General features: G+C 43.6%; 1 protein-coding gene across 1 annotated transcript in view; it reads left to right on the forward strand.

Moving 5' to 3' along the window:
* The window catches only part of LOC119962310, a 48,441-nt gene that overhangs the window by 13,185 nt on the left and 23,066 nt on the right, over positions 1–12,190 (forward strand). Inside the window, exons 3-4 of the mRNA XM_038790295.1 lie at positions 2,613–2,693; positions 7,978–8,156. Coding sequence (XP_038646223.1) covers positions 2,613–2,693; positions 7,978–8,156 — 260 coding nt within the window. The remainder of the gene's footprint in view (positions 1–2,612; positions 2,694–7,977; positions 8,157–12,190) is intronic.

A 12,190-nucleotide genomic window follows, 5' to 3' on the forward strand; every position in this document is an offset into this window, starting at 1 on the left:
CACACGTGCATTGTAAACAGGTTGCAATTCAGCTCCTGCAGGAGGACATAGGGCTGTATTCTCTGTTCCTGAGGCTAAATGCTAATGCCAACAGAGGATCCATTTCACGGTGGGAAAATCGGAACAAAATCCACTACCGGCGAGGGTCTAGCACGATGCCGCGTGAAACACCTGTCAGAGATGTGGAAAATGGTTTGAGAATCATCGGGTCCATGTGCTGCACATGTGCAGGGCTGACAGTGTGCAGCTGCACGTATGCCTACGCCCCTCACACATGCACCAATCGTGCCAGAAAAAATGGTGCTGGCAGTGCTGGACCATGTACCCGCCCACCCCGACCCCACAGCCCACCTCGTGGCCATCCCCCACCACACACGCCAGTCCTGGCAGAAACCTCCCGGCCAGTGGCATGGATCTCGGCTGAGTGTGGCGGTGTTGGACACTGACCACACACCCTCTCTCTCTCTCTCTCTCTCTCTCTGCCCTAACAAAACCAGGCTCACGACCGCTGAGACCACATGTGGCCCACGCCATCAGGAACTCGGCCCATCGATGGCAGAGCATCATGGGTGAGCTTGCTAATGACATTCCAATGGAGTTGTGACTGCGTGCGGCGCGAGTCCTGATGACGCCAATTTGGAGGGGGCAGCGCATCACGATCTGCCGTCAAACCAGCGCCTGCTACGATTTCAGCGTCGGGAATCATTCTCCACCTGATAGCTGTTCCCGATTTCGCCGCCGGGCAACGGAGAATCCAGTCCATCCAGTGCACCATGTGGAGTTTGGTAAATTGGAGGCAAGTGTGCATGGTGCAGCCCTTGTCTCAAAGCATACAACCTCTCACTTGCTGCACACAAAGCATACAACCTCCCACTTGCTGCACACAATCAAAGAGTGGTGGTGATGGAGGATCAGCATAAAATAGCAGGTGATGGAATAGCAGTCAATGACCTGCATGAAGCACTGCTGGTGATCACGTAACAGGTGCCAATTCCAGATGATTCATGAAGGCAGAGTTCCCTTAAATGGTCAAGAGTTAAGATAGATGAAGTCACTCACCTGATGAAGGATCTGCGCTCCGAAAGCTAGTTCCAAATAAACCTGTTGGACTTTAACCTGGTGTTGTAAGACCTCTTACTGAGATAAATGAAGTCATTGATGCTTTGGACTTGAGGGAATCCCGCAATTTTAGTAAACTCCAGAACTATATCCAGAACCTCCTAGGGAATATAATGAATGTGTTTGCTCCAGCAAACATGGCATGACTTGTCTGCTTAAAGTAAGCATTAACTGCAAACTAACTAGTGTATTCAGTGTGAGGAACAGATAATAGCAACAAGGTGGAAGCCAAAATCATATCTGGGTTCTAAGCATGCATTCAGACTCTCTGATTTACATATATGCAATGTTCTTACATTAAGGCGAGTCTGCCATTTGCTATTCTGGCTGATATGTCCCCTGAATAGTCATGCACAGTAGCTTCAAGATTTAAATTGCCTCTGCATTGACATTATGTCAGACCTGACAATAGAAAATGGGTTTTCTTGCTAGATGGCACCAGATTATGGGATATAATAATAAACTTTATTATCACAAGTAGGCTTACATTAACATTGCAATGAAGTTACTGTGAAAAGCCCCTAGTCGCCACACTCCGGCGCCTGTTCGGGTACACTGAGGGAGAATTCAGAATGTACAAATTACCTAACAGCACGTCTTTCAGGACTCGTGGGAGGAAACCGGAGCACCCGGATAAACCCACGCAGACACGGGGAGAACGTGCAGACTCCGCACAGACAGTGACCCAAGCCAGGAATCGAACCTGGGATCCTGGAGCTGTGAAGCAACAGTGCTAACCTACTGTGCTATCGTGCTGCCAGGATAGAGATTTGGTGGGGCCCCTAAGCCGGCACTGGGTGTATATGTGATACCCACAAATAAACAGGTGTGAATGAGGCTATTGGTGCTAGGGCATCATTTTACTAAACCTGGCAAGCTGACAATGTCTACACATGGTCCCAGGGTAGCTGTCGATGAAGAGGAGGCCAATTTTGGGCCACTGTGGTGAGGGAGTGGATAATGGCATGTGGTGGATTCATGGGCCAGCAGTGGCCATTAGGGGTGCTGTGAAATTAAATTACAGGAAGTGATTCTTAAATGTGCATGACGCCCCTCATACTATATGCAAGTATCCTAACTCCTGATTGTGGCTCTTTCCAGCGATGCCTCTGGAGCTCTCAAACCAAAAGTGACATCAGACGTGTTTCCCATACTGTTCAGACACAATGTTCTAAATTGGATCATTGTATTTACCTGAGGTCCATCTTCTGCTCTTAAATACCTTGTCTGGCATGACATTTCATCACAAGTTGCAGATGACAATGACTCCTCAGCACTGGATATCTGCTCCCCTTGTGACATATGACCAAATATTTAATGAGAAAATTTCAGACTGGGAGATATCACCACAATGGAATCTAAAGTGTTGTAAGCTTGCCTGTAAGTTTAATTAAACCATGAACTTTGGAAATTATTCTGAATGGCCTTTCCTTATTTTTCATTGCTCTTGTGTTTGATTTAAAATTACAACTGAAGCCATTTATTCATTTCAGAGTTCTACCGAGAGTCTTTGTCATCTATCGAAACTGATCATTGGCTAGATTTAATGGACTCAGAATCAAACAGTACAAAATGTAAGTTACATCTGAGAGAATTATTCATAAGTACCAACAGGCATCAACACAGGCAACTATACAATAAATACTACATTTGTTTAATTTCTCACCAATTAAATTATATTAATTTCTTCAACTTCTGCATAGTTCTTTCTTCTAGTTTGTGTAGCCACAACAAAAAAACTGAAGTGTGGTAAATGTTCAATGACTTGTACTAAGTGGGAAATTAAACACCACCAGGGTTGAGTGTATTGGTAGGTGGATGGGTTTCAAATTCCAAAATTTGCAAACCTGATCCTCACCCGTCTCCAATTCATTTATTCTGGATTCAATGGAGACATAATTGGGTGCATGTTCACCAGAAGTGTGTAGCTCATTGATGTATGTGCTACAGGAGGGGTGGTTAATTCAAAATAGTCCCGATTCCTCCCCCCACCACCCATCCATAAACAGAAAGGTGTTTTCGATTTTTGAATTCCCCTTTAGAAGTCATAGCGGATTTTCCCCAACCACTCAGTTTTGGAGTTATCCAATCTTCTATTACTAAACCTGCAGCAAATTTGAGATAGGGGGAAAATCAGAGGGTTTGTTTATTATACACACACTTAAAACCCCCGATACATTCACCCAAGAAAAGAGGGATAAGGAAAAGAGGTACAGGACCACAGACAAAGTAAGAATGAGTACAGAGTCCAGATTCAAACGTCCAATGGTGTTTCCCTTCAGAACGTTAGCAGGCTGAAGCTGATGCTGGGTAATCTACTTTTCCAGCAATGATGATTTCCATGGTGGGAGAGGCTTATCGAGATGAAATAATCTTGAAGGCATGGGTGCAGAAATTCATATGTTCCAGTAGAAACAGGCAATTTAAGCCTGGGCAGAACTCTGGTTCTGCTTCACAAGGCTACATTATAGGTTCTAGCAGCTTGGGCAGGGGAGGGACATGTAACTTAACCCCCATTACTTCTCACTAATTTGGGCAAGGATGGATATGGATTCTCGAGATGGTTAATGTTTCATCCATTAATAAGTTTACCAGAGGTTTCAGGGTCCTTTATCCTCACAGGTATGCTATCTCCATTGGCCAGAAATGAAAAGTGCCTTTGCACACTCCCTTTGGAATTTTGCCTCTACAAGCACAAGGTTGTTAGCACACCTTCTGGGATAACGAGATTGTAGCTGCTCTGAATGCCAGGGAATTCCTTGTGTGTGAGTCATAGTCAGTAATGGCTTCTGTCAATGTAAAATACTTGTCCAGTTTTAAAGACTTTATAAATTAGTTATCTATCTATAATATATTTTAGCAATATATATATAAAGTATAGAGTGAGGTCTTAGTTCCAGGTCATATGTTAGTGCACAGTAGGCTAAACAGCTGGTTTGTAATGCAGAACAAGGGCAGCAGCGTGGGTTGAATTCCTGTACCGGCCTCCCCGAACAGGCACCGGAATGTAGCGACTAGGGGCTTTTCACAGTAACTTCATTGAAGTCTACTTCTGACAATAAGTTATTATTATTATTATTATTAGTGCGGCTCATTTGAAGAGATTTAACCAAGAATTTAAATTTCAAAGTTAAGGCAGGAAGGCAGCCTTAGAATAAGCCTTAGAACAGAGGGCGATTATGCTATAGGAGTAATAGCACTGAACTATTAATCCAGAGGCCTGGAAAAAGCTCTGGGGACATGGGTTCCAAAGGCCGCTGGTGGATTTGAAATGCAATGAATGAATGTGGATTATAAGGCTAGTTTCAGCAATGGTGATCAAGAAACTATCATCTATTGTCGTAAAAAACAATGTCCTTTACAGAAAGAAATCTGCTACCTAGTCTGGCCGACATCCGACTCCAGACCAATAGAAATGCAGTTGACTCTTAACTGTCCTCTGCATTGGCTTGGCAAACGACTCCATGCAAGGGCAATCAAGAAAGAGTAAAAAATGCTGGCCTTGTCAGTGACACCCACATCCCCTGAAAGAGTAAAGAAGAAATATCCAATCCAGTGGACTAGGTAAATGGAGGGAAGTGGCAGAGGCAGCTGGTTGCATGGTTTCAATCTTGGAGACAAAGAAATCTATGAGCCCCTTACACTTGACGTTGGAGATGAAGAGGGAGGAGGAGATAGGGACGAAAGGTGGAAAAAAATGGTTTGCAGTTGATAAAATAAACCTTTATGTTCCAGGATGATGCTGGAATGGTGAGCAGTTTTTTGCAGATGGGAGTAAGAGCCAATAGTGTTTTGTGGGGTTCAGCCAGATCTGACATAAAGAAAGGAAATTTAACAAATTGAAAACATCCACGTGCGTGTCCTCGGAGAATTACTTTCTTGTACACTTCCGAGTGGTCCGACAGCTACATCCACTGTGAAACAGCAGGGCGGGAGGCAGGGTTCTCAGATTCATACTCTGACAGCTGAGATGTTTATGACTGATGATCTTTTGATTTTAGAGATTCTGAGGGTCCTGCCAAAAATTTCCCCACCTGTATTTGTCAGGGCAGGTGCTTGGGTATTGGGAAATGAGGCAGCAAGCCAGGTACTAGCTGAGAGGGTGCAGTGGGTGAGAATTGAGAACAATTTGCGTAGAGTTCCTACTTCTATTTCCTATCATCCTTCTGCCGTGCTCGACCATATTATGTCTACCACTCTGCTGCAGGCCACCTTGATGGAGATCTGTGATATGTTGCAAGACCAAGGACACAGTATCTGCCTGTCCTGTATAAAGGCTGCAGACAGCTCACGCACAACTGTGGTCATGATCTTCATGGACTTACTTAACAACCATGCTTGAAGTTTTCTAGAGGCAGCCACTCGCTACACAACAGATAGTCTCACAATTTCCTTCACTGCCAATCCACTAAAAATTGAATTAGCTTCCATCCATTCATTGCTATGGTGGAGAATGTAGCACATCTGGCAGCATGGTAGCATTGTAGATAGCACAATCGCTTCACAGCTCCAGTGTCCCAGGTTTGATTCCGGCTTGGGTCACTGTCTGTGCGGAGTCTGCACATCCTCCCCGTGTGTGCGTAGGTTTCCTCCGGGTGCTCCGGTTTCCTCCCACAGTCCAAAGATGTGCAGGTTAGGTGGATTGGCCATGATAAATTGCCCTTAGTGTCCAAAATTGCCCTTAGTGTTGGGCGGGGTTACTGGGTTATGGTGTTATGGGGATGGGTGGAGGTGTTGACCTTGGGTAGAGTGCTCTTTCCAAGAGCCGGTGCAGACTCGATGGGCCAAATCCTGGTGGATTGGAAATTAGCAAACATGACACCACTGTTTAAAAAAGGAGGTAGGCAGAGAGCGGGTAATTATAGGCCAGTGAGCTTATCTTCAGTAGTAGGGAAGAGGCTGGAATCTATCATCAAGGAAGAAATAGCGAGGTATCTGGATAGAAATTGTCCCATTGGGCAGACGCAGCATGGGTTCATAAAGAGCAGGTCGTGCCTAACTAATTTAGTGGAATTTTTTGAGGACATTACCAGTGCAGTAGCTAATGGGGAGCCAATGGATGTGGTATATCTGGATTTCCAGAAAGCCTTTGACAAGGCGCCACACAAAAGGTTGCTGCATAAGATAAAGATGCATGGCATTAAGGGTAAAGTAGTAGCATGGATAGAGGATTGGTTAATTAATAGAAAGCAAAGAGTGGGGATTAATGGGTGTTTCTCTGGTTGGCAATCAGTAGCTAGTGATGCCCCTCAGGGATCAGTGTTGGGCCCACAATTGTTCACAATTTATATAGATGATTTGGAGTTGGGGACCAAGGGCAATGTGTCCAAGTTTGCAGATGACACTAAAATAAGTGGTAAAGCGAAAAGTGCAGAGGATACTGGAAGTCTGCAGAGGGATTTTGATAGGTTAAGTGAATGGGCTCGGGTCTGGCAGATGGAATACAATGTTGACAAATGTGAGGTTATCCATTTTAGTAGGAATAACAGCAAACGGGATTATTATTTAAATGATAAAATATTAAAGCATGCTGCTGTGCAGAGAGACCTGGGTGTGCTAGTGCATGAGTCACATAAAGTTGGTTTACAGGTGCAACAGGTGATTAAGAAGGCAAATGGAATTTTGTCCTTCATTGCTAGAGGGATGGAGTTTAAGACTAGGGAGGTTATGCTGCAATTGTATAAGGTGTTAGTGAGGCCACACCTGGAGTATTGTGTTCAGTTTTGGTCTCCTTACTTGAGAAAGGACATACTGGCACTGGAGGCTGTGCAGAGGAGATTCACTAGGTTAATCCCAGAGCTGAAGGGGTTGGATTACGAGGAGAGGTTGAGTAGACTGGGACTGTACTCGTTGGAATTTAGAAGGATGAGGGGGGATCTTATAGAAACATATAAAATTATGAAGGAAATAGATAGGATAAATGCGGGCAGGTTGTTTCCACGGCCGGGTGAAAGCAGAACTAGGGGGCATAGCCTCAAAATAAGGGGAAGTAGATTTAGGACTGAGTTTAGGAAGAACTTCTTCACCCAAAGGGTTGTGAATCTATGGAATTCCTTGCCCAGTGAAGCAGTTGAGGCTCCTTCATTAAATGTTTTTAAGGTAAAGATAGATAGTTTTTTGAGGAATAAAAGGATTAAGGATTATGGTGTTCGGCCGGAAAGTAGAGCTGAGTCCACAAAAGATCAGCCATGATCTCATTGCATGGCGGAGCAGGCTCGAGGGGCCATATGGCCTACTCCTGCTCCTAGTTCTTATGTTCTTATGTATATGGGAAGCGGCCATTGGCCGCTCTCATGCTACAAACATGGAGGTATGTTAGAGGCGGCACCATACAAGGGAATTTCATGCCCACTGTGCGTGTATGTAATAAGAAATCATGAAGTTGGCTTCTCCATGCCTGTTCATACACTCCTTAAACTGAAATGAAACTTCTATTCCTTCTTCTTAACTAAGTAAAGCATGACATGCATCTTATACTCTTTTAGTTTATGGCTTCTTGCTGAATATAACTCTTAATTCGTGTTTTTTTTAACAATTCATTTGTTTCAAATAGTTAAGCAAGCAGAGATGAACTGTCCAGTACTACCTTTCCCTCCAGATGGTTACTCCCTATTTGTTGCCTCCCTAAAACATCCATTCAAGTATATGCTCAGGAAATCTTCTGATATGATTAAGGCCTGTATTTCAAAAACTCTCCTTATTAGCAGTATTTGAGAAGGGCTTTTGAGAACATGACGGGAAAGGACAGCATTTTCCCCCCAGAACATAATTTAAACAAATTATTTCTAAATCATAGTTTTGTTTTTATTCAAAACAAAAGCAAAGTAAAACATACCAATATTCTCATAACTTCAATAGGCAACAGCAACCCATATTTGGAGTACTTCAATGACATAGATACAGGGGCAAATGTTAAGATACATGGAGCAGAGTATGACTTAATCCAGAAAATAGAGAAACAAAAGATCCAAGAAGATTCCAGAAATAAAAACTGGGAAGATGGAAATAATCAGCATGAAGAACTCTCAGGAATCGAGGTCAGTGTGCATATTTTAACATTTGTTTCTATAATAGGCAGTAGAGTCCACAATGTATAAGAAACTATAGATGTTGTAATTATCTGCAGTTCATAATTCAAGCTTAAACTACGATTATGCGTTGATTCTAGTTTGGCGTTTCCCCACTTCCTTCGTATTAGGATAAGAACAAGTAAAATCATTTGACCCATCATGAATGCCCCACTCTTTTGTTAGCCAGGCAGCCTTATCTTTTTAATCCATCTTTTTGACCTCCTCCACATCGTGTAACTCCTTACTTCCCAACCTATCTCCATTTTAAATCACCACAATTGGTTTTGTATCTGTTGCCTCCTGGGACAGTGTGTTACAAAATACATTTTTTTACCTTGATTTCCTTCTAACCCATTTAGCCAGAATTCTCAGTTTATGGCACTGAATTTTCTTGGGTTTTCTGCTATAATTTCCTTGACTGAGTCACGGCATCCTTCCATCTGGGCTGCTCGGTAGCACAGTGGTTAGCACTGCTGCCTCACAGCTCCAGCGTCCTGGGTTCGATTCCAACCTCAGGTGACTGTCTGTGAAGTTTGCACATTCTCCCCATGTCTGCGTGGGTTTCCTCTGGCTGCTTCGGTTTCTTCCCACAGTCCAAAGATGTGCAGGTTAGGTGGATTGGCCATGCTAAATTTTATCTTCGGGTGGGGTTCCAGGAGTAGGGTGGGGGATTGGATTTACGTAGAGTAGTCTTTTGAAAGGCCGATGCAGACTCGATGGGCTGAATGGAACTCCTCTGTACCATAGGGATTCTATATGTCTATCATTTACCAGGCTGCAGCCACTGTATGATCACAAGAGTAGGTAAGTGAATAGTTAAGACAGGCACTCGTGGCTCACAGCAAGATAATGATCAGTGCACAGGCATTTGTGAAGGCTAATAAAATGATCAACACTTCTGATAAAGAGTGTTCTTGCAAGGATGACCCTGAAATGTTGGTTGATGTGAACAACAATGTTGATCTTTGGACAAATACATATTATTCTAGATTGGAAGGGCTGGAGTAGATGTTGTTAATGCTGGGGAAGAAAGATTGTTCAGCTGAAGCACTCTTCCGTTTGGATTCAAGCTGCAACGAGTGGTGGTCGGGTAAAGTTGGCGCTAACAGTGGGGTAGTGGTTGTATCAAGAATGTCATAATCAGGGACAGGGAGAGAAATCACTGGCCCTGGTGCATCTCCTGTTTCTGGGCCCACTGATCATATTATATAACAGTATTAAATTATTGAATTTAAATAAGTTCAACAATTCTGCTTGTTCTAAAATGTCAAGTTCTTTGCACATAATATATATTTTATTACAATTGAATATGTTGTGTTAAATTATACAGATTCATATGAAATGGCAATGATTCAACAATCAACTCATCAAAACACATTTGCATCATTTTTATTTTCATGCACTGTTCAAACTTTTTCCAGAAATCATTTGACTAGCTAAATCTTTTATAATATATCATATGACTCAGAGGATGATAAAAGACGGTACCTCTCACATTTTAACAATTGTAAACATTCTTCCATACAGAGCCATGCGCCACAGAAGATAGAACAGTGTAGGGCAGAAGGAGGCCTATTGACCCAGTGAGTCTGGGTAGGTTCTTTCAAAGGACAATCCAGTTAGTCCCACTCTTTCCCCATGTCCCTGTATTATTTCTCCTTCCAAATACTTAACCAGTTCCCTTTTGAAAACTTCTATTGAGCCTGTTTCCACCACCTTGCCAGGCAGAGCATACCAACCATTCACTGAAAAAAGAACAGAGGCAACATGAAGAAATAGGTATTTTTTGCAATCACTGAAATTTGTCTCCTCTGCCTCTTGGCATTTCAGCTATTGGAAACAGTTTTTCTTTATTTTCTCCAATTAAGCCCTTCATGGTTTCAAATACATCCATCAAATCACCTGGGAGCATTTTCTGCTCCAAGGAAAACAACTCGAGCTTTAATTCTGTGTCCCTGGAACCATCCTAGTAAATCTCAACTAAAGCCTCTCGAAATCTTCACATCCTTCCTGACGTGTGGTGGCCAGAATTGAACACAACATTCCAGGTGGGGTGAATTGGTGTTTTATATAGATTTTGAATAACTTCCTGATTTCTGCACTCTATTCTCCCAACTCCCTCTAAATCCATGGGCAGCACAGTAGCACAAGTGGAGAACACTGTTGCTTCACAGCGCCAGGGTCCCAGGTTTGATTCCCCGCTGGGTCACTGTCTGTGCGGAGTCTGCACGTTCTCCCCGTGTCTGCGTGGGTTTCCTCCGGGTGCTCCGGTTTCCTCCCATAGGCCAAAGACATGCTGGTTAGGTGGATTGGCCATGATAAATTGCCCTTAGTGACCAAAAAGGTTACGGGGATAGGGTGGAAGTAAAGGCTTAAGTGGGTTGATGCAGACTCAATAGGCCGAATAGCCTCCCTCTGCACTGTATATTCTATGTTCTGAATTGCTGACCACTCCATTTCCGTTCCTGGCCCCTATGCAAGCTGAAATGGTTTTGAAAGTTCACTATCTTCAGGCATTGTCCTTTTCACATTCAAAACTCCTCTTTGAAAGAAAACAGCTTTAAAACCCTCTGCCCTTGCAGATAACCGCTCTATCTCCAATGTCTTGTTCCTCTGGACATGATGTTGCCACCAGCACCCATCCTTCCTGCAAGTCCATTTCTGAACATTGTCCACAGCTTCTAGCCAAGTCGCAAAGACATCCCCTGTGGCTATGACTGGGGTGCATATATGGCCTTGATCCAGCTGCAGATTTTGTCCTGGTTCCAATACATCCTTGCCCAAATTTGTTTTCACTGCAATCCGGCTCAGTGAGATTTCCCTCACTTGATCCCTGTTTTACCTATTTGATTGTAGCCAGAATTTCAATATTGGCTTCCCTTTCTACCCCTGTACATGTTAGCTTCCACATGTATGTTGATTGATCTCACCCAGGTCTACCCTTTCGACCAAATCTAATTACATTTCCATCGCCTCGATTTTCTCAGCCTCTTCATCTGCGATAAAAACAGAAACATGCTGGAAAAACCCAGCAGGTCTGGCAGCATCTGTGGTGAGAGAAACAGTTATTGTTTCAAGTCCATATGACTCTTCCTCAGAGCTCATCTGAGATCCAGTCTTAAATGAGCTATTATATTCTACATGTAGATATGCTGAAATAACACATTCCATCTTCGTTCCCTATTCACTGTCTCAATCTCTAACTGGTTGGTCTGTGACAACCAAATGTGGATCCTTCAGGTATGTGCACAGTTCCTGGGAAGCATTCCTGATGTCTACATACTGCGATAGTCCTGATGTCAGAGTTTTTTCATCCCCCCATTTGGCTTCAGGGTTGGATTCTCAAGTACAAATGCTACCCACTGAAGATGTGGCAGCTCACACCTCTGAGGAACCCTCACACTGGAGCAGAGGAGAGGCACAGCACCTGCCATAGTGACGATCTCAACTGAGGATCCAGTGAGGGTTTTGCATATTGTGGTGATTTGCTGTACTCTACACAACCTGGAGCTGCAGAAGCGGGAGGCCTTGCATAATGAAGTGATCGGCACACATTCTCTGGCATGGAGAATGCTGAGTTGATGGTTGAAGATGAGGAACCCCTTGGACTAGAGGATATTGAGAGACACACAAGGAAGGCTCAGGACAATCTCATATATACTCGCTTCCATGGACCAGAGGGATATTGAGAGGCACACAAGGAAGGCTCAGGACAATCTCATATATACCCACGTCCTATGACCCTGATGCCTTTTTTCTAAACGTACAATAAAGACTTGCCTTCATACACACCTGTCACCTCCTTCACTTGCACTCCTTCGCTCAGTGCCAAGGTTCACCGTATGCACAGTCAAAGCTAAGGATCAACCAAAAAGCAGATTGAGGGATTGAGGGTGCTTTTGACATCTGGCAATAAATGCATGGATGACTAAGAGCATTAAGTGTGACATTTGTTGACTGGCATCAAGGCTTAAAAAGTCCATTGTCTTTATATCCATAAA

Source organism: Scyliorhinus canicula, chromosome 2 (genome assembly GCF_902713615.1).
Source record: "Scyliorhinus canicula chromosome 2, sScyCan1.1, whole genome shotgun sequence".
Lineage (NCBI taxonomy): Eukaryota > Metazoa > Chordata > Chondrichthyes > Carcharhiniformes > Scyliorhinidae > Scyliorhinus > Scyliorhinus canicula.